Source organism: Thunnus albacares, chromosome 10 (assembly GCF_914725855.1).
Source record: "Thunnus albacares chromosome 10, fThuAlb1.1, whole genome shotgun sequence".
Classification (NCBI taxonomy): Eukaryota; Metazoa; Chordata; class Actinopteri; order Scombriformes; family Scombridae; genus Thunnus; species Thunnus albacares.
Genome location: NC_058115.1, coordinates 29,355,393 through 29,376,098, shown reverse-complemented (window position 1 = coordinate 29,376,098; position 20,706 = coordinate 29,355,393). Strand labels below are relative to the sequence as shown.

Here is a 20,706-nt window from a genome sequence, read left to right as displayed (position 1 = left end):
CCAAAAGTGACAGACAGTCGTGGGATACATGCATCAGACTTCTTTCGATAAATGTAAGTGCTGTATCTAGAAATGAGCAAGAATAGGTTTAAGTTGTCTAGGGTGCCATCAGCTGGAGTGGCACCAAAGAGGAGGAATAAACCTTTTGTAATTAACTCCAGATACCCTCTTCACATTTAAAAGCCTGACACATCCAGTATGTGCATTAATTGTTTTAAAAGATCTGCTGCTCACAAGGCACGAAGCACCTGAGAGGAGACGACAGGCTGGCACTCGCTGTTACATCATTTATTATATGACCGCAATCAGTAGTGAATGCTCTACGCACGCGGTTGTTTCGGTATCTATTTCAGTAATTTATAGGGGAACCACACCTTTAAAGTGCTACTGCTGATTAAAACCTCAGTATTTTGTTTGTCTTGAGGTTTCGGTGTTTGTATAAAACTTGTCCAGACTCTCCTGCAACAAAAAATCCACACTATGGATATTATAGAAAATAAATCAACATATAATATTCTCTTATCAGCTATTCAGCTGTTGGATATACATAATTTGCTTTTTAAAGTGGGCCTAAAGTGTGCACTGCAAGTTGTAAAATGTAGAATTAAAATAAATATTAGATCATAACACGAGGTCAGGACCTTGGTAAGGAAAAGTCTGAAATTTGAAATGACAGAGACTGTCTGGGATGTCGAGGAGTCAAAGACACTCCTGCACAGATGAACATTAACCTGGATAATGTCTGAATCATACAAGGAAACTGATAACCAGGTTTCTTATGCTCCATTGTATCCCAAATATGATTAATATTAGGATAAATCATAACAGGAAGTAGCAGTGTTCATGTAAAGCTACTAATTGACAGACTGTATCATTGTGATGACATGACACACACCAGAAACTGAGGGAAGTTGAGATTTTAAATAAAATATTATACATTCATTATAATTTTTATAAAATATTTGTCACAATGCAGCAGGTTTATTGTGCATAAATTAAACTGAAGACCAAATAAACACAAAAAAGAGCAAGGGGAGAGAGGGCAACCAGTTTATACAGAGCAGCCAGTTAGTCAGTCTAGGTGAGCTGAACCTCCCAGACGACCCAACCAGGATCCTGCAGGGAGAGTGTCGTCACAATAGAATAAAAATATCAACCCCTCACACGACAGTAGATGTCCAGAAACAGCCTTGTTTTCTTCAAACAGTTGTGAACTATAGCTTATACACAATACTAACACAAAATACAATTTGTTATTACCTGACGGTGGTATTTCACTCTATAAAATGTGTCATGCAATCCTATATTATAAAAGTACTAACCTGAGGGTGCTGCTGTAAAGACGCCAGCCTGCTAGATACAACATGCCCGACCTGCCTATTAGAGCTTCTCTCTTGCAGCACTTGTTGCCTAAGGGGGAACATTTTTTTTTTAAAGAATATTTGCATCTAATGTCAAATCAAACGTCAAATTGGTGCATGAAACATGTTGAAATTCTCCTTTTTTTAAAGTAGTGGGCCAAATGGCAACAAAAGACATCAGGCCCAAACAGACACACACGCCCACCAGCGGCACGCCTCGCCTCAGTGTTATGAAAACAGTAGCTTAGATTAATGCTTAAACTTGCCCTCTTTAGTTGTGCTCCAGATACGAGTCTTCTTCAACACAGACTGGTTTAAAGCGGAGAGAGAGTTAAATATTGCTGTGTGTCCTATCTGACCCTACGGGACACACCTGTCCTGCCCTGAGGATCATGGGAAGGTGGAAGAAGTTTTAGACCAGAAAGAGCACAGACGGTTCAAACACAGATGAGCATGAGGAGGTTTTTCCAAGTGCACCGGGACGAAGACTACAGTCAGATCCAGTATCTGACAGCCAAATGCACCCGTCTGGCACATGACAAAGGTAAATCATGGAGGTCAGGACTTTGACCTTTTTGATTTTGAAGTTACACATTTACATTTTAGAGATGAACTACTGGTTCAGTCTTGCGTTAGCTGATATTATTCCCTCTGCATTTATCATACTGGTGTGTATAAACATCTTAACATATTTAGATACTTTATTTAAGTAGAATGATTTATGTCTCTTTTAATTTACAATTTTATTAATTGCACCTGAGGAACCAGTAAGTAACTTGTAATGTTGAATGAGGAAAACCCAAGACTCAGTTACGCTGTTATAACAACTGATGATAATCCAAAGTGACAAGTTTATAAAAATTTTATAATATGTAGTGTGAGTGTAATGTAATATGATAAAATATGATGTGTAATTTAACCCACATGTAGTACCGTGGTAACTAAAAGTCTGTACTTCCTGCTATTCACTGGGTTTTTGAATGTATGAGGTTAATGTTTAGTTTGATGCTATAAAATGACTCACCTACAGAAAATATAATAACTGACAAAATGGTTCATACTTCATGCTTAAATAGAGAGTTTTGTCTGTAGTAGACTGTATAACTTCACGTTTCAAAGGTCATGACTTGAAAGTGAAACTGAGCCTTATAAACTGTAAAAGTTCTTTGTTGTAGTAATGATTAATGAGGAAATAACTTTACATACAACTTCACAGAATTACTATTCGATACCATTAAAACTCCACTAATTGAGTCTGGTCTGCTTCAGACTGCACATTTACTGTATAAAATTGTGGTGATTTTTCTTATTGCACTTTTCTTCTATTCTAATTGACCTCTTCTTGTCCTGTGAGGAGATGCAGTAGCAAGCATGTTGGCCTCTCTGCTGGTTTATTCTTCGGTTGTTATAAAAATTTCCTCATTATTTTTTGTATAATATGGCGTCTAGGGCAAAAGTCCACACTCGCAAATGTTTCCTTTATTTACTCTTCAAAAATCAGTTAACATTTCACGTTGTAGAAATAAATCTTGCAGTTGATTTGTTTTCCATCAGTATCAAATAAAGTCTGTGACATTTCCTGAAGGTTGATTTGACTGTGATAAGGCCTGGGAGGAATTCTGTTTCACAACTGTTTCAGCTTTGCCTTTGATGAATGCTTGTTTTGGTTTGTTGGTTTGAATCAAGCCTAAGCCTCTCGCAAATCAAACAGGTACAGAAAAATAATATCTGTGCCATTTTGCACTCTCGTAAATCACTCCCTTAGGTATTTCTACAATCAATTCTTCTGTGCACACCCAGTGTGATACAGTAGTTATTGTATATGCATCTCATAAAACATGTCTGAACAGATTTAAGCTCTGTATGTACAGTTATGGATGTGCATAGTAGAATTTGAACCAATGACCTGGCAGTGTAAGCGCTAAGTAGCTTTAGTTGAATATATATGAAAATACATAAATAATAAAATATTTTACTAAAACACACAACTTACCACAACAGAGATAAAATCTATCAAATGAATGGAAAGATTTCCAAAGAATTTCACAATGTAATAGACATCAGTGCCAGAATGGTTAACTCAAAATCACATTTGCAATGTGCACATGTTTAAGATGTTTAACTAAAACATCTTTCTTATGGGATATATTTTCAGGATAACAGTTACATTTGGTTAGAACTGAACAACAATCCATATATTTAATAATAAAATGAGTAATAGATAATAAATAGGGGCGTGGGTGGGTGGCGAGGTTTCCTTATCCAAATCGAGGGTCTAAGGATAGGTGTTGTTGCACTGCTGTACAGATTGTTAAGCTTCCTGAAGCAAATTTGTGATTTGTGATATCGGGCTATACAAATAAAATTGACCTGACTTGACAAGAGATGGGGATACAGAAAGACAGAGTGAAGAAGAAGAGAAACAACACCATGGTCACCTCTAGGGAGCACTAATAATAATAGATATGTGTAAATACTAACTATTAAGGGCACTAAACCTTAATGCCAGAAAACTCAGCACCTGCCATGTAACCTTACATGTTTTTAATTTTATGCTTTGGGTACATACTACAGATCTTCCACTTAAATAAAGATCATCTACAGCTCTGGTTCAGTTGTCTGAGTACTTTGCTGTGCTCTTTATGTGGCTGCAGCGATGCTTGAAAGGGACTTTCTGGTGTCCAGAGAGAAGGAGAGGAAGCTGCAGAATGATCTGGAGGCCGTGACCGCTCAACTCTTCCACCAGGAGCAGGCCAACATGGAGCTCAGGATGAAGCAGGATGAACTCATCAGCACAATTCACCAGAAACAGGTGAACCCAAAAATATTAAGCTAGTTGTGATAAACCCTAGTTGGAGGAGACTCTGAGTTATATTTGAGGCAATTATCTTAAAGGTTAAAGGGTATTTTTAATCTGGCACTCTACTGGAATATCTTTTCATGATTTCCAGTTAAAAACTCCTTATTTATCTTATACTGGCCCTTTATGCCTGCTCTGTTCAGCTCATCAGCAAGGCAGAAAAAACTGTTGCAAAGGAAGCATTCGCAGCAGATTGAAGCACTGCATGGCTTTTGACTTGCAGGGAGCGTCTACACACGTTAACCTCAAGTTTTGGAACTATAACCATGTTTAACATCATAACAGTATATGAAGAACAGAAAACCAGAAAAAAACGTCTTTAAGTAACTGTCAAACATGTGGTAAAGAAATAACTAAAATAGTCTGAATATAAATAAATCATAAACTCTAAATGTCAGTTGGCACTAGAAAGGATAGCTAGCTAGCAGTTTAAACTAATATATATTAGTCTAAACTGCTACAGGCTAATGTGGCTGATTTGGGCTAAAATATTACTGCAACTTAAAGCTACTTTTTTAGCCATCTGGGGGAATGACTACCAAGTAAATCTTAGTTAATTTTTCACTCTTTTTAGCTGTAGTTTTGTCTCCACCTGCTCCTGAGAAAAATATCTGGCTCTTTAGCGTTAGCGGCTAACATTGGATGTTCCACTTTCTTTACCAGCTAATGCTAATCGCTAATTTTCAGGTGTTAAATGCTGCAGGTGGTGTACAGTGGGGTTAACTGGCTTTGTTGCATGCCACTATAGAAAATAAGGCTGGTGAGAGCTCTGAATTTTAGCCATAAATCAAATGTGCCATAAAACCAAAGCTTTGAGCTAAAAGGCAAAATCTCCCCAAAACCTGCAGAGTTAACATAGTTGATAATCCTCTGTGGGTTTCATCAAAACAACATTCAGCTCTATTTTAGCTTCAAATGTTGGTGTGGCAGTTAGATTCTTGTTAGAAAATGCTTACCTGAAACTAAGCCAAGTCAGAGTGATTTTTAAAATTTGTGTCATTTAACCTTGTAGTGTTTAACCTCATTACAGTCCCATAATTTGAATGCATAACCATGACCGTATCAGTGGGCCACCTATGCTGCAATTACCGTAATTACACTGGAATTAGGCCACAACTAAGTGCCAGTGTTAACAGTCTAAATGCAGAGCTTTTGGCAGTAGTTATTACCAACCTTTTTAGGTTTTTGGCTCTTCACAAAAGGTTGCAGGTACAGTATGCCTTTTATGAGTGGTTATTTTATTTCTTTTCCTGGCTGTTTAATTTCAATACTTTTTAAAGGTCTGGATGCGGCAATTAAGAAAAAAAATCTGGAAAAAAAATCAAACATCAGACAAAACTCTGAACAACTGAGTTTTGTGTGGCAGAAATAGGTTGTTTTCTTTCGGATCTCATTAATTATAATACAAAATCTAAAATCTCTTGGTTATATTACTAATGATTTTAATAGCTGATCATTTATGAAGGCCATTTTCGAATTGAGATTATTGTCAGTTATTTAGAAATGAGATGTTTTACTCAGCATTTATCCAATTTTATATGTTCTTACTTGAGAGCTGCACAGTAACAAATTAGCAGCTGTCCTAGAAACTCAGTTGTATTGTCTGAGATTTGGAGTGCATGACTCACTCACTTTTCCCTTCACATAGATTTCATACAGTATAGTGTTCAGTCTGGGCTTGCCACAAACTCTTTATATCACTTGCTCAGTCTGTACAAGATGTTAATACTATAATGAAGCCATCTCTAGTGAGACATTTTTTCTTGCAAGTGCAGGAAGTTTTATTCTTAGATGCATGGTTCATATGTGCCGTATATATATCTTGTCCATGTTTGAGTGCATATACCTGAGTGCAACATGAAGCTATTGTAGAAAAGCTAGAAAACTAGAATGTATGTATGCCATAAAATAGTTGATATAAACAGTTCAAGTATAAAATATTAGTGAAAACAGAAGAATATGTCATAAAATAGATAGATAATGCTGCAAAATGTGCATAGTATGGATTACTTAAATGTACAGTATGTATGTGCTTACTACCTCTGTACATACATGAGGAAGTGTGTCTGCATGTGCCAGTATCTCCATGTGTCCCCCCTGCAGGACCTGGTGGACTTGTTGCAGCAGCGTGTGGTCCTGCTGGCGGAGGAGAGCTCCCGTGACGCTGAGCTTCTGCAACAGGTCGGCTCAGAGCTGCTGTGTCTGCAGAGCTCCGAGGTGAAGCTGGAGGGCCTGGTGGAGGAGCTGCACGCTGAGACCCAGCACAGAGCTGCTGTGGCAGAGAACCTCCAGGCAGAGCTGCATGCTGAGACCCAGTGCAGAGCTGCACTGACAGAGAGCCTCCAGGCGGAGCTGGGCAGGTAGGCCACACAGTAGCAGTCATCTCCTCTGCAGGAAGGAGTTTCTAACAAGGCAAAGAAAACAGAAACAGTCGAGGACAAAACAATCAAATGTATTCACCACCTGCAGACTCTTTTCTCAATGAATCAATTAATAGTTTAGTTGATGAAATGTCAGAAAGAAGTGAAAAACGCCCATCACAACTTCTTAGAGCCCTAAGTTGCTTGTTTTATCCGAACAATAGTCCAAAACCAAAATTGTTGCTGATTAATTTTATTTCAATCCACTTAACAATTAATCAACTAATCCCTGCAGTTCTAAAATTGTATTAAAACATTTGACTTTAGCAAATTAGTTTTTTTTTCCAGAAAATTAATCATATTTCAACACAGTTTTGAAGATGTAACAGTTTCTTGCCTTGTGTGGTCGGTCTCATGTTCACAGTTTTAGTATTGATCAGTGGTGATGACACTAAAAATCAAGTTTGCAGACTGCTTATTGCACTTTAGCAGAGGAGGACCTGTCACTGCTCAGAGATGTGGAGGAAATACTTGAAAAAATGGTTCTGGTAACTTGTCATCCTGCTTGTTGTTCTTAACCATGTCGAACTGTTGATGGTTCATTTTAAACACATTCCTCTATGTTCCACCCAGCTGTTAAAACTGAACAAAATGTAAAAAATTGACCCAGATAAGGCTGCAGACTACGAAAAGAAACATTTAAGTTAATAAAAAAAATAAAAAAAAGTTTGATTACTATCTCCAGCAGAGTGAAGCCAAGTGAAGTTGTCACCAGCTGCTCTGCAAACCCACAGACAAAATCTTCATCTCAAACTGTTGTCTCAAGATTGAATAAAAACACAGTTTGGACCTGCAATTGTAAGTCAGCAAAAACGCAGTCGTCCTCCGAGCTGCTGCATGCCTGAATCTGCTGACTTTAAATCCCTGTGGAGAGTTTGGAAAGTTGGCTTAGTGTCAGAATATGTTATCACATTGTGATTCCAGGAATAGGAAATACAGCAGCCAACAAGTAAGAAGATTAAAGAGATCTTAACATTAATGGAGAGCTTAATATTTACATTTTTTTAAAATTCTTATCAAGAATAACATAAAATGCATTAATGCAATCATGAAAATGAATCTCATTTGCAAGAGAAGCAAGGATCACGGAGAGTTGAACATAAAAATTCAGATGAACAGATAAAGCTGTGGAAGAAACATCTGTAAAAAGAGCAACCCAAGCACCAAACAGTCATCTATAGTAGCTTTTAAACATTTCAAATCACAGTTCTTCATGCAACTACTCTCTCCTCATCGTCATTTTTTTTTTTACCAATTACCTTTAACCTAAACAAAATGAGAAACTAAAGCAATAGAATTTTTTTTTTCTCATTTACAAGTGTTAAAGAAATAAGTTGCAACATATGAGGCAAACATTAATCATTTCAACTAAAAACCTGTGAATTTGTCCTACAAATAACAGGATGTTTATGTAAACAGCTGTGTTTACAATATACAGGCTTGTTAATGTGAGACCAAGACCTGTAAAGGCTTGGTCTCACATTAACAACTAGTAAAGGCTTGAACAGACTTGTGTAAACTTGATGCTAGAACTCCATTTCATCCATGTTTACTTTTATCTTCTTCTATTTGACACCCACAGTAAAACAGTGGAGGTAGAGAGGCTACAAGACACCAACACAACACTGGCTGAGGAGCTGGAGGAGTTACACAACGCTCATCAGAAAGAGGTGAGGGAGCCCAGATTAGTTCAGACATGTAATGATCAAATAATCACCTCCTGTAGGCTTGAAAGGTGATCCTGGAAAGTTTGTAGTTTGCTCCTTCAGGGATGACGGCAGCTGTAGTCAGCAAAAACAATCAAAACTCAATACTGTTTATTTACGGTGTATTGTCTATTTGAAGTACCAGGTGTAAACAATCTATTTGTACTGTTTGTGCTCTGATGAAGATCCTGTGGGGTTGAAACTGGTCAGTGTTTTAGCCAATATGCCCGACTGAATAAAGGTTTTTATTATAACTTCTCTCCTTGCTCTGCCTGAAGAACGTTTTCTGTGTTCATCTTCAAGAGCACCTTAAAGGACAGGTTCACAGTTTTTCAAGTTTTTCCTAAAACAACAGTGAGGTGTCCAAATGAACATTTACGTGTATTTTCTTGCTGTAATCATTCCTCCAGTTCATACTGACCTCATCATAATGCACTTACAATGTAAATGATGGGTGACAAAATCCACAAGCCTCCTTCTGTGGAAAAATGTATTTAAAAGTTTATCTGAAGCTAATATGAGTCAAATCAAGTAGATATCTTTCAGTCTTTTTGGTGCCCCTTTAAGTCCCTTTTTTTTGTTACTATACTTCCACCACAGCTCAACAGGGAAACACTGTCCAAGGAAACACAAAGAGGGACTTTGATGCTAAAAAAAGACTAAATGTGGCAGATATCCACTTGATATGACTAACTCAAACAAGCCTCATATAAGCCTCACATCAACTTTTAAATGCATTTTTGCACAAAAGTCAATTGAAGTCAAATAAAATTTATTCATATATCGTCAAATCATAGACGTTATCTCAGGGCACTTTTAATATGGAGCAGGTCTAGACCATACGCTTTATAATATTAATTACAGAGACCCAAAATTCCCCTATGAGCAAGCACTTGGCGACAGTGGCAAGGAAAAACTCCCTCGAGCAGAACTGGGCTCTAGGTGGGCGGTCGTCTGCCTCGACCAGAGAGGGGAGCAAAGGGGGGGGACAGGAGAAAAGAGAGCATAGCACAATGCAAGTTCCACATATAGATGTATAGTTATAACAATAATAATAATAATAATATTAGAAATAATAATAATTGTAGTTTTGGGTGTTGAGCAGGATCACGGGGCAGTAGGTGGCTTGCAATCAAAGACCCAGACACTACAGCAACAGTAGGAGAGACGAGAGAGACGAGAAAGCACAAAACTACGGGAGAGAGAAGATGCTGAGTTAGTAACATGCATTAATGGGACATGAATGTGAATAGATGGAGAGGGAGAGGAGGAGAGAGAAGCTCAGTGCATCATGGGAAGTCCCCCAGCAGTCTAGGCCTATAGCAGCATAACTAGCAGCTGGTCTAAGGCAAGCCTGGCTGTCCCTAACTATAAGCTTTATCAAAAAGGAAAGTTTTAAACCTACTCTTAAACGTAGAGAGGGTGTCTGCCTCCTGGACCCAAACTAGAAGATGGTTCCACAGGAGAAGGGCTTGATAGTTGAAGGCTCTGCCTCTCATTCTACTTTTGGAGACTCTTGGAACCACAAGCAAACCCGCATTTTGGGAGTGCAGTGTTCTAGTGGGGTAATAAGTTACTATGAGCTCTTTAAGATATGATGGTGCCTGACCATTAAGGGCTTTGTGGGTGAGGAGAGGGATTTTAAATTATATTCTGGATTTTACATGAAGCCAATACAGCGAAGCATAAATGGGAGAAATATGATCTCTTTTTCTAGTTCTTGTCTGTACATGTGCAGCTGCACTCTGGACCAGCAGGAGCTGGAGACTTGTTATGGCAGCCTAGAAGTAACAAATGTGTGGATTAGTTTTTCTGCATCTTTTTGAGACAGGATGTGCCATATTTTTGCAATATTACGAAAGTTAAAAAAAAGGCAGTTCTTGAAATGTGTTTTATGTGGGAGTTGAAGGACATATCCTGATCAAAGATAACTCCCAGATTCATTACGGTGGAGCTGGAGACCAGAGTAATGTCATCTAGAGTAGCTGCATCATTAGATAATGTGTTTCTAGGTTGTTTAAGGCCAAGCACGATAACTTCAGTTTTGTCTGAGTGTAGTATCAGAAAATTGCAGGTCATCCAGGTCTTTATGTCCTTAAGCCATGCTTGGAGTTTAGTTAACTGATTGGTTTCATCTGGCTTCATTGATATATATAATTAAGTATCATCTGCATAGAAATGAAAATTTATGGAGTGTTTCCTATAATATTATCTAAAGGAAGCATATATAGGGTGAATAGTATTGGTCCAAGCACAGAACCTTGTGGAACTCCGTGTCTAACTTTTGTGTGCATGGAAGATTCATTGTTAACGTGTACAAACTGAATTCAATCTGAATTAATCCAGTTTAATGCAGTTCCTTTAATGCCAATCAAATGTTCCAGTCTCTGTAATACTATGTGATGGTCAATGGTGTCAAATGCTGCACTAAGGTCTAAAAAAACAAGTACAGAGAGTCCTTTGTCCGATGCAATTAGGAGATCATTTGTAACTTTCACCAGTGCTGTCTCTGAGCTATGATGCGCTCTAAATCTTGACTGTAAATCCTCAAATAAACTAGTGTTATGTGGAAAGTCACACAACTAATTGGCGACTGCTTTCTCAAGGATCTTAGAGAGAGAGGGAAGATTAGATATAGGTCTATAGTTCACTAAGATGCCTTAATCAAGAGTAGTCTTTTTAAGAAGAGGTTTAATTACAGCTACTTTAAAGGACTGTGGTACATAGCCTGTTACTAAAGACAGATTGATCATATCTATATATATATAAGAAGTGCTAACTAAGACTTCCTTAAGCAGCCTAGTCGGGATGGGGTCTAAGAGGCAGGTTGATGGTTTAAATGAAGAAATTGTTGAAGTTAGTTCACAGAAGGTTGATTTGAGAAAAACAGTCTAAATATATATCAGGTTTTACATTTGTTTCTAAGTTTCCTGTGTTTGAGGACAAATCGGTGCCTGTGGAAGTCAGGAGGTGACGAATTTTGTCTCTAATTGTTATAATTTTGTCATTAAAGAACCTCATGAAGTCGTTACTACTGAGAACTATAGGAATACATGGATCAATAGAGTTATGACTCTTTGTTAGCCTGGCCAAAGTGCTGAAAAGGAACCAAGGGCTGTTTTTATTTTCCTCCATTAATGATGATGAGTAATAGGTGGCCCTGGCATTACCGAGGGTAGTTCAGCAATAGGAATTCAAAATTTAAGTAATGGTCCAATAAAATAGGATTCTGTGGAAAGACTATTAAATGTTCAATTTCAATGCCATGTCAGAACAAGGTCGAGGGTGTGGTTAAGACAGTGAATGGGTTTATTTTTACAAAATGACTGTGTGGACACAATGTGGATTTTGGCCCCAATCACTTACACTGAAAGCACATTTTAAGGGGATCTTTTAATAGCCACTATGAACAGGAGTAATGATTACAGTGAGGAAAACCTCTTTCAGTGTTTATATGGTTACCTGACTGTTGTCTTAAGAAAAACCTGAAAAGCTGTGAACCTGTCCTTTAAGGTTTCCTGAATGTATTGCATGTGAAACTGAGTAAGCATTTGACCTCTTAATTTTTCTTTATAACTACATAAATAATGTCCCCACTTACTGCTATATTTTAGGCTTCTAAAACTCAAGGTTAAGTTTGCAGTTTGTTAAAAAACAAACAATGCAAATACAGAAAGAGCAGCACACAAGTCATTTACAATTTACAGTGGCAGGAAGAATACAATTGGTATTAAGTGCGAAGGATAAAAAAAATATTGTCCATCACAACATGACTGTCAAATACACACTGCATCCATATTAACAACTGATAATAAGTTGACAGAGAACCTACAAAATGAATTAAAAAGGGGAGTAGATATGTCTAAGTTCCTGTATAATTTCATTTTCTATTTACTTGAGGTTGTAACTCTATACTAAAACAACATGATGCTCCTGAATTATCTTCTGTTCAGTGGTTGCAATGCCACTTTTGTCCAGCAGATGTCAGGATTGGACACTTTGTTGAACACTGCTTTGGTCTTCTCTCAGTGAGCATAAATAGACAAGTAATGGAGTTTTAATGGTTTTAGTATGAATGCAGGTTATTTCTCTTTGTCAAACTTGAAGCCAACTCCTCCACAAATAATGCAATGCAGCATCAGCCTGCTGACAGCTGCTCCAATAAGAAGTAATGGATTAACACTCTTCATGCTGTCTTAGGTTAGCTTAGGTCAGTGTGGCACTGTGGCAGTTAAAAACTGTGAATAACAGTCTGCTGCTTGATTTTGAATAATTAGATTATTTCACGAAACATAAAACCTCAAATTTATGTAAAACCACAGCCACTGAGGAGAAGACACTAATTCAGGTTTTGCTGGCATTAGGTTTGTATTCGTGTGTGTTGGGTCCGGGCATTAGTGAAACATTCCTCCACACTGTCAGGATTTTTTTTTTTTTTTTTTTTTTTTAATTTACAACTTGGCTTCAAAAACTCAACTCCCTTACTGGCCTCTGTTTCAACCAGTCCATCAAACAGCAAACAATCCAGGTCTACAAATTATCTTTCCTAAGAGACATCTGCACGAGTCCAGGAGAACAAAACAACAGACTGCCTTGTCAGTGAAAAACTTAATGAGAACATTTATTTGTGGTGGATCATGTCAGTGAATTATTGTGAGAGTCCTGGGAATCTGACATTATGCATTTTGCTCATCTTTCCAGATGACAGCAGTGAGTGCAAGAGTCTACTTTCTGATCTATATTTTAGCCAAGAGACAGACATAGATACACAGCACGATCGCCCTCATTATTTCCTGCTTTTTTTGTTGTCTTGATCACATCCTGGCTGAAGGGGAAATTAAGTGATGTCTCGTTTTTCAGGTAAGAGAACTGCAGCAGGAGAAAGAGGTGAGTCTGAGGAAACTACAGGAGACAGTGGAGCAGTTTGAGTGGCTGTTTCAGCAACAGTGCTACTGGATATGTTGCGTCAAGAGGTGGGCATTTCCTCTTTGCTGAAATCAAATCTATGAAGTTCTTGGCAGTATAATAAAAAGTAAAAAATCCCCATAAAAGTCAAGATAACATGATTAAAAACAGTTACACAAATGACTATCAGTTAAGAAAAAAGATAAAAATAAGATTTATGGAGATAAAGGATGAAAATAACTAACCTTTGTGCTTTAAAAATGACATTAAAAGCCATAAAAACGTATTTTCACAGTCATTCTCTCACCGTTAATGTCTACAGATTCAAAGACAGCCTGATGAAGGAGAGAGAGGCTTTGCTGCGACAAGTCAGGAAGTTGAAAAAGAAGGCTGAGAAACTGAAGAAGATTTTATATGACAGTCCCACACACAGCGTCCTCTGCCCCCTACAGGACGCCGAGTGCTGCGACAGGTAAGGAAGAGTAAGGAGTAGTCGAGTATACAGCGTAAGGTTACCACAACAAATAACATTCAGCAGTCAGAGCATAAAGAAAAGACACATCAGGAAATACTTAAAATTGTTAAGATGTCACATACAGGCAATAGCACCATATCAATCTATATAAAATGCAGCTGTGCATTTCTATATTTACCTTATAATAAAATCCTCCAACACACAGTATACATATTGCTGTGATAGAGCTACATATCTTTTGCCATAAATGACCTCTGGAGTGTCTTAAAAACACTCCCACTGAGCATTTTTCTACATCTCCCATCATTTTTATGCATTTTCCACCTTGGCCCACTCCCTGCATGCTTCCCAGCACAACATGAATCTACACATTTAACCTGCTTTTCTTTTCTTTTAAAGCAGTATAACATCGTGGAATCCAGATGCAGTGGCTGACCTGGAGTCTCGGGTGGAGGAGTCAAACACGTTGTATGAGGAGCTCTATGACCAGGTATCTAAAGGTTCCTCGATGGTCATATGCTGTACTGGATGCCTAAAAAAGGCAAAAGTATCATCATGTTCACAAAGTGTTTGTGTGCTCTGGAAAGTTTCTCACTGCAGCCTAGAGAACACCGAAAGCTTTATTTATACTCCCTTTTATACTTCAGAGTGCATCAGCTCAGTCTTTTGAAATCTTTGAATGTGTGACATATTCACACCTCGGGGTGAAATATCAGAGATTCATTAGGGAGGGCTAATATTCATTTCAGTACGGTTGCCAAACCCCAGAAGAGCTGCTGTGCCATCACTTTATCCAGAAGATAAAAGCATATCCTGGGCAGACGTGTCTTTAAGTAGAGTTTTCTCTGTCTGTGACCTGTTGGGAAAGTCAAGATGCTTGTTAGCTGTACCTGAATTTTAGTACAATCTTAACCTGTATCTTAAAAAGCAACCACTTGTGTTTTGAATAAATAATAAATAACATAAATATAATAATAAAAATTCTGGACCAGAGACAAGGACTGATCTCAGAGCTGAAACAGAAGACATTCAAAAAACAGAGCTAATATTCATCCTGGCACGGCTGCCAGTCCCTGGAGGAGTTGTCATACAGCCAGAACGTTCACAGAACTCCGATACTTTGTGGGCACTGGAGTCTCATCATTGCTTTTTGTCTTTTAAAGGTTGCTTGAAAGAATTTATGCAATTAATGGGTAACCGCAGAATGTTCTGTAGAGAGAAGAACCCTATAAAAGGGCTGACAGTATTAACATTGACTGTATGTCCATAGTAGTGTCCTTTCTGACAAGACACTAACATGTAAAATGTACATGTGCACCAATCCATCTATCCACCCTGGACGTCTCTGTAAGACTCCATAGTTCAAATGTCACTTGTCAAAAAGCATAAACCTGGGTCACTTCAAACCATATGAACAAACAACCAAAGCAGTTGTTGTTCTGTTGAGGACAGTCTCCTCCTTCAGGGCTATTTTCTTGACTTTAGAAGTGACCTCTATCTTTAGAGTTATTGGTTCAGTGTTTTAAAATCTCTGGATCACAGACAAGTGCAGATCTTGAGGGTGAAATATTAGAAATCCAAAATATGGAGCAAATATTCATCTGCCAGTCCACAGTGGGCTTGCTGTGGTGCCAGAACTCTGATACTTCATGGGCACTAAAGTCTCATCAGTGTTTTTATTTTGTCTGTCTGCTGTATATTTTAAAAAAGACACACGGATGATTGGGTGTACCATTGGATGACTTTGCCATACCATAGACCACAGGAGCTAAACATAAATAAGGGTAATTATTTTTGGTTTTTATCGCTAAAAAAGTCTATATACTGTATATAAAAACCAGAATACAAAAAAAATTCAGTGTGAAAATTGGATTTTAAAATACATTTTCAACATCTAGTTTAACCATTTACTTACAGGGACTCTGGCTTCTGATGGTACCTCAGTTGCACGCCCCCCTGTTCTTTGTACTTTGTCTTCTGCCCTCGCTACACGTGTATGCAACAAGCTAAACACACGTCCAATGACAGAAATGACAGGGAACGACATGCATCAAAGGTCACCAGCCAGACTCGAGCTGAAGACTTTGCGGTTCACTGTCTGCGTTTTGGGATTGGGATTGTTTCCACTCAGGGTTTTTTTTTTTGTGTGTGCAAATTATAAATGTGAATAAAAACGGGTGGCTGGAAACGAACCTATAGTGCATAAAATTCACATTCAAAACTAAAATGGCAGAGGGTAAATATAGTGAAGCGTATAGTAAAGAGTGATTTTTGACACAGCCTTTGTATTACCTAAACTTTTCTGAGCTGTCCTTGTTGCAAAATAGCTTTGCATACTGTAGAGATGGAAACAGAACTTTTACAATGATCATTTTCTTGTGCATGGGGACATAAAACCAAGTGAAAATCAATGTTTCTTTAAAAAAAAAAAAAATCTAGGTATTTTTATGTTAAAATCGTAAAAACCATGAACGACTGAATGAGTTTGTGTGAAAGTTATTTTCTGGGTCCACAAAGTGCTTCTAATCCAAAGGGCTTTGAGGCATTTTAAAGGGTTGGTCAAAGTCTTTTGGTAAACAAGGGAACCCCAAAATGAATGAGGCTTCATTAATGAATCTTTTGGAGCTAAGACAGATACACAGCTGGCTTTTAAAGAAGATCATTTACCTTTAAAATCACCGGTTTCAAAATCTCAGGGGTGAAATAGAAATTCAAAACAGAGATATTCATCTGAGAACGGCTGCCAGTCCCCTGTGGACTTGTGTGGCGGCCAGAGCATTCATAAAACTGATACTTCATGGGCACTGGAGTCTAATCAGTGTTTTTTTTTTTTTTTTTTTGTCTGTCTGCTGCATGCTTTAAAAAGTTAGAGGGCTCTGAGGAACTTTTGATTGCAAAGCCATTTTTCAATCAAATAGGAACCCCGCAATGTTCCACAAAGAACTCCTCAAGGAAGTGCTCACAAATCCTGACAGGACCTCAAACACCATCCGCTTTGAAGATTTTTTAGAGTGAATGACCCAGAAAGGTGTTTTGTTGGTCGTTTTGGGATTTTTAAAAAGCCCCCACATCTTGACAGTGACAAGTTCAGTGTTTTAAAAATCTGCGGATAAGAGGGCGCTTGACAGACAGAACATAAGGCTAATACTCGTGTGCGGATGGATGCCAGTCCCCAGAGGAGCTGTTGTGCTGCCAGAATCTTCAGAGATCGCTGATACTTTCTGGGCACTGGAGTCACATCAGGCCTTTTCTCTGTCCGTCCGTCTGCCTGTCGGCTGCACATGGCTTCCTCCCAAGCCGCCCGGGTCCTCTTCCAAAGCAGCAGAGGGATGACTAATAATGACTGTAGGGAGGTGATTGCCAATAGCCTCTGTGCTTCATTCCCCTCACCTCTCATGGGCTCTGTAGAGCATTTCTCTGGATAATTATTCTGATTGAGTGCAGATGATGCAGGGTGGGGTTTTTTTTTTCAGTCCCTGCAGAGCTGAGAGAGAGAGAGAGAGAGAGAGGAAATTTCGCTGGAGGAACAGGGACCGCTGGAGACATCGAGGAAACAGTCACAATAAAACACATTACCAGCTCTGACATGATTCATATAAACGGCAGATTCACACTTGGTTCTTAGATGACGAAGAAAATCACACTGGCGCCTCAATGTATGACAATATTAAAGACATGAGAGTTATGTCCCAGTAAGCAAAGTCAAATGATGTTAATGTGTCTAGATTAAAACGGCAATAAATTTAGTTTGAAAGTTGTTTTTTTTAAAACATCTAGGTTACATATAACTTGTATCAGCAACATTTTCTGTCACCATTTCAATGTGTGGTAAAGGCCTCCTGTTTGTCACTAAAATGCCTATTTAAACAGCCATCTAGTATCTTATTTAAAAGTGTAAGAAATGTAAGGTCCATAAACAATAATGGCTAATTCATTGCTTTTCCTGAATCAATTATTACTACAATGGTAAAATAAGGAAAATACATGTATGTGTCGCACATACTGCCCAAAAATTGTAGCATGTGTCAGTTTGCAACCTCAGCTCAACTTTGGTGATAGCTGGATATAATTTTAGCAAATCTGGGGTCTGTTTCACAAAAGCAAAACAAACAAAATCATAATTATAAGAAGCAGCTACTAACACATCCACTCTTCCTTCATATGAGTTCAAATTCATCCCACGCAATGAGCCCCATGTGTGTCTTAATTAGCTAACACTGCATCCTGCTCCAGGCTTCACGCGACCATAACATGGCTTAGGTGGAAAAGATGCTGATCAAACGTGCTGTTCCACATAATTGCACCGGACCACGGATTGGTGTGTTAAATGAACCCTCACTGACTCTACTCTACTTACGCTCAGAATTAGCCTACATTTCCGGACTGACCATCTTTTACAAATCCAAATCCCCTTTGTCACTGTCGACTGTTGACTTTTAAAAATATGAAAGTAATCATTTACAACATGATAGCTGCAAAGCCTTGTGACTCCAAGTTTAAACAGTTTTCCTCTGTAGTTTGTCTTCACCACCATGGCCCTTTTACATGCTCATATCCATAAATCTTAGTGATATTTAGAGAATGGAATATAAAAAAAATGAATATATAAGGTGAAACTAGCTACCTCAGCAGTCACAGTAGGAAGAGTCCAACATTTTGGGAAACATAGTTTGCGTTCTTACCATGTGTTTGATGAGAGGATTAATATGAAATATGCTAGTTGTGTTAGCCAGTGCTAATTAGTGAGCTTTTGAGGTGTTGGTAGTCAGATTTTATTACCTTTGGACAGAATCAGGCTAGCTGGTGGTTGCTTCGCCAGAAAGTGAACAATTGTGGTTTCCAAATTGTCCAACTTTTCCTTTAATGTATTTCCATGCTTGCAGGAACAATAGCAGCATGTTTTCTACCCACCAGTATGGCGGCTGTTCGAAGTTGTGATGTCAACTGCAGAACCTCAATATGTAACCTAGAAATCCAAAAAACCTTCACTTTCAATCCAAATTTCAACTGAGATATTTAAACATCTTTTGGCCCGCCTTCTTACTGGGACATTTTTTCCTAGAGGCATGTTTCTCACTCTGAGTTCACTTCTTGCATATATTTTCTGTTTATTGTCTTTGGTCATCTTCACTTACAGTTTATTTTTCTGTCTTCAGGCAGGGAGCCCTATCAGCGGATACCAAAAACCTCCTTGAGGACAGAGGCCTGGAGCCTGGACTCATCTTCTTTTTCTCTTCCCACCTTCTGCAAACCAGAAGATAACTGCTAGACATTTGTGTGTGTGGTTAACCTTAAGGAATACTTCCAGTCATTGTCAAGAAAACCCCCAAAAACTCTGGAAAAACATACCTGTGAAACCGCACATTCACTCTTCTTTCTCCTCTATTGTTCACCTGTCTTAAAAAGAATCTGCTTCATGATATATGACTAAATTAAACACTGTACATTGTGCTTCTGTCCTCTTTTTGCTGTGACACATGCATATCACATGTGCCTAGACATCTTTGGCCACAATTTCCTATAATTGTCTATTATGCAGACCTTGTAATCAACACTACTAACAAGAGAAAAGGCACCTGAATAAGTTCTTTTGTTGTTTTGCCAATGAGTCCTCACAGGGAAACCAGCAGCTGGCGCGCAGAGGAAACAACAAACGTGTTGTTTCAACCAAAATGAGGCTCTACTGATTGTTCCCCCATTGAGAATCTGCTACTTCGTGACTCTGATCACCAGATCATTTCACTTATCATTTGGCTTTCTCTTGTCAGTAAGAACCTAGCGAGTACACAGGAGACATTATTTCCTCTCATTAATGATGATGATCCAGACGCTCCATCACATGTGAACCATATGATGTACACATGGTGTAAAGGCAACGATACTTTACAGATTGGTTTGGGCCAAGATATTTAAAGCATGTACTTTATCTACATATTCACGATATATAAAGAGTTGATTCAATATTTTGCAACTGTGGATGTTTGAAATAAAAACAGAGTGATGGGAAGTGACAATAAAGGAATTTATTAAAGAAAGCAGCTATGTTGCATCATAGATCTTCATCAGGCATTGAAAGTGTTTCTCCTAAACACTTTCCTCTCTCTTTCCCTTTAAATGTTCTTTAAATCTTAAAATATTTTTTGTAGTTATCGTCAGTTATTTTACTACAAGGTACGTTTATTGGTCTTTTTATGCATGTATTTCACAATCATGTCTCATAAGAATTTTGTTTATGTAGAACCAATTCAGATGAGTAGTTCAGGGACATTTTTAGAAATGTAATGTTGCCAAGAATGCACTTTAATGAACAGTATGAGGAAATGTTTATATTGATAATATCTGCAAAATGTTGTCTACGTACCTCATTTGCATTCTGACAACTGAAGCAGATGTTTTTATGGTCATGTTTGCATACAACACAGTGAACCAGGTTAAGGTTAGGGAAAGATTGGGGTTTTGGTTAAATATTGAAAAACAACTCCGGCTGGATGCACGAAACTGGACACAGGAAGTGAACCTTGATGTCTCGTGCCCCGTGTGTTTTACACACAAATATATTCAATAAATAAATAAAGTCTTGGTAAGCTTATGTTTATGGTTGAGAAAAACTTTTAAAGCAGATACTTTCCACTAACTCTTGTAAATAGTTTTCAGCCTGGGGTTTAGTTCAGCATGTTAGTCATCTACCAAAACACTGAATTTCATTAACTCCCCGTTTGTGATAATTAGGGTGAACACTGAAGTTAATCCTAGATATTAAGATGACTTTGCATGAAATAAAAAAAAAAACAAAACACAGTCCTTGTTTGTTCATTTACACTCTGTGCCAGTTGGCTCACATACCTATTAAACAAAACACTATAGGGGAATATGAGGATTTAAAGATGGTGTAAAGGTGATAAAGGTGGAAATATCTTCAGAATTGTAACAAAGGCAACAAAACAAAAACGGAGACATGGAAGATTTTCTTCAAGCAAGC

At 38.1% G+C, this 20,706-nt stretch overlaps 1 protein-coding gene and 1 long non-coding RNA gene across 4 annotated transcripts; one reads left to right on the top strand and one right to left on the bottom strand.

The window, feature by feature from the left end:
* Window positions 1-1,006: 1,006 nt before the first annotated feature.
* On the top strand, window positions 1,007-20,474 carry LOC122991072 (thyroid receptor-interacting protein 11). Of its 3 annotated transcripts, none has more exons than XM_044364688.1 (8): window positions 1,007-1,905; window positions 4,016-4,173; window positions 6,325-6,581; window positions 8,224-8,311; window positions 13,208-13,320; window positions 13,575-13,724; window positions 14,127-14,217; window positions 18,884-20,473. In XM_044364688.1, the coding sequence occupies exons 1-8, from the start codon at window positions 1,809-1,811 to the stop codon at window positions 18,920-18,922; spliced, it is 993 nt and encodes a 330-aa protein (XP_044220623.1). In that variant the 5' UTR covers window positions 1,007-1,808; the 3' UTR covers window positions 18,923-20,473. The 3 variants fall into 3 exon arrangements, with proteins under 3 accessions (XP_044220623.1, XP_044220624.1, XP_044220625.1); XM_044364689.1 differs by having other exon boundaries at window positions 14,130-14,217; window positions 18,884-20,472; XM_044364690.1 differs by lacking the exons at window positions 1,007-1,905; window positions 4,016-4,173 and adding an exon at window positions 4,217-5,430 and having other exon boundaries at window positions 18,884-20,474.
* LOC122991074 lies at window positions 6,547-13,637 on the bottom strand. The gene is made up of 4 exons (XR_006405524.1): window positions 13,560-13,637; window positions 8,359-8,422; window positions 7,318-7,505; window positions 6,547-6,625 (listed from the first exon to the last, which is right to left on the bottom strand). It is a non-coding gene; the product is annotated as an uncharacterized LOC122991074 (long non-coding RNA).
* Window positions 20,475-20,706: the final 232 nt, after the last annotated feature.

Coding starts and splice junctions, on each gene's coding strand:
- LOC122991072 (XM_044364688.1), top strand. CDS start 1,809: ATGAGCATGAGGAGGTTTTTCCAAGTGCACCGGGACGAAGACTACAGT. Junction 8,312..13,207: donor ACAACGCTCATCAGAAAGAG/GTGAGGGAGCCC, acceptor CTCGTTTTTCAG/GTAAGAGAACTGCAGCAGGA. Junction 13,725..14,126: donor GACGCCGAGTGCTGCGACAG/GTAAGGAAGAGT, acceptor TTTCTTTTAAAG/CAGTATAACATCGTGGAATC.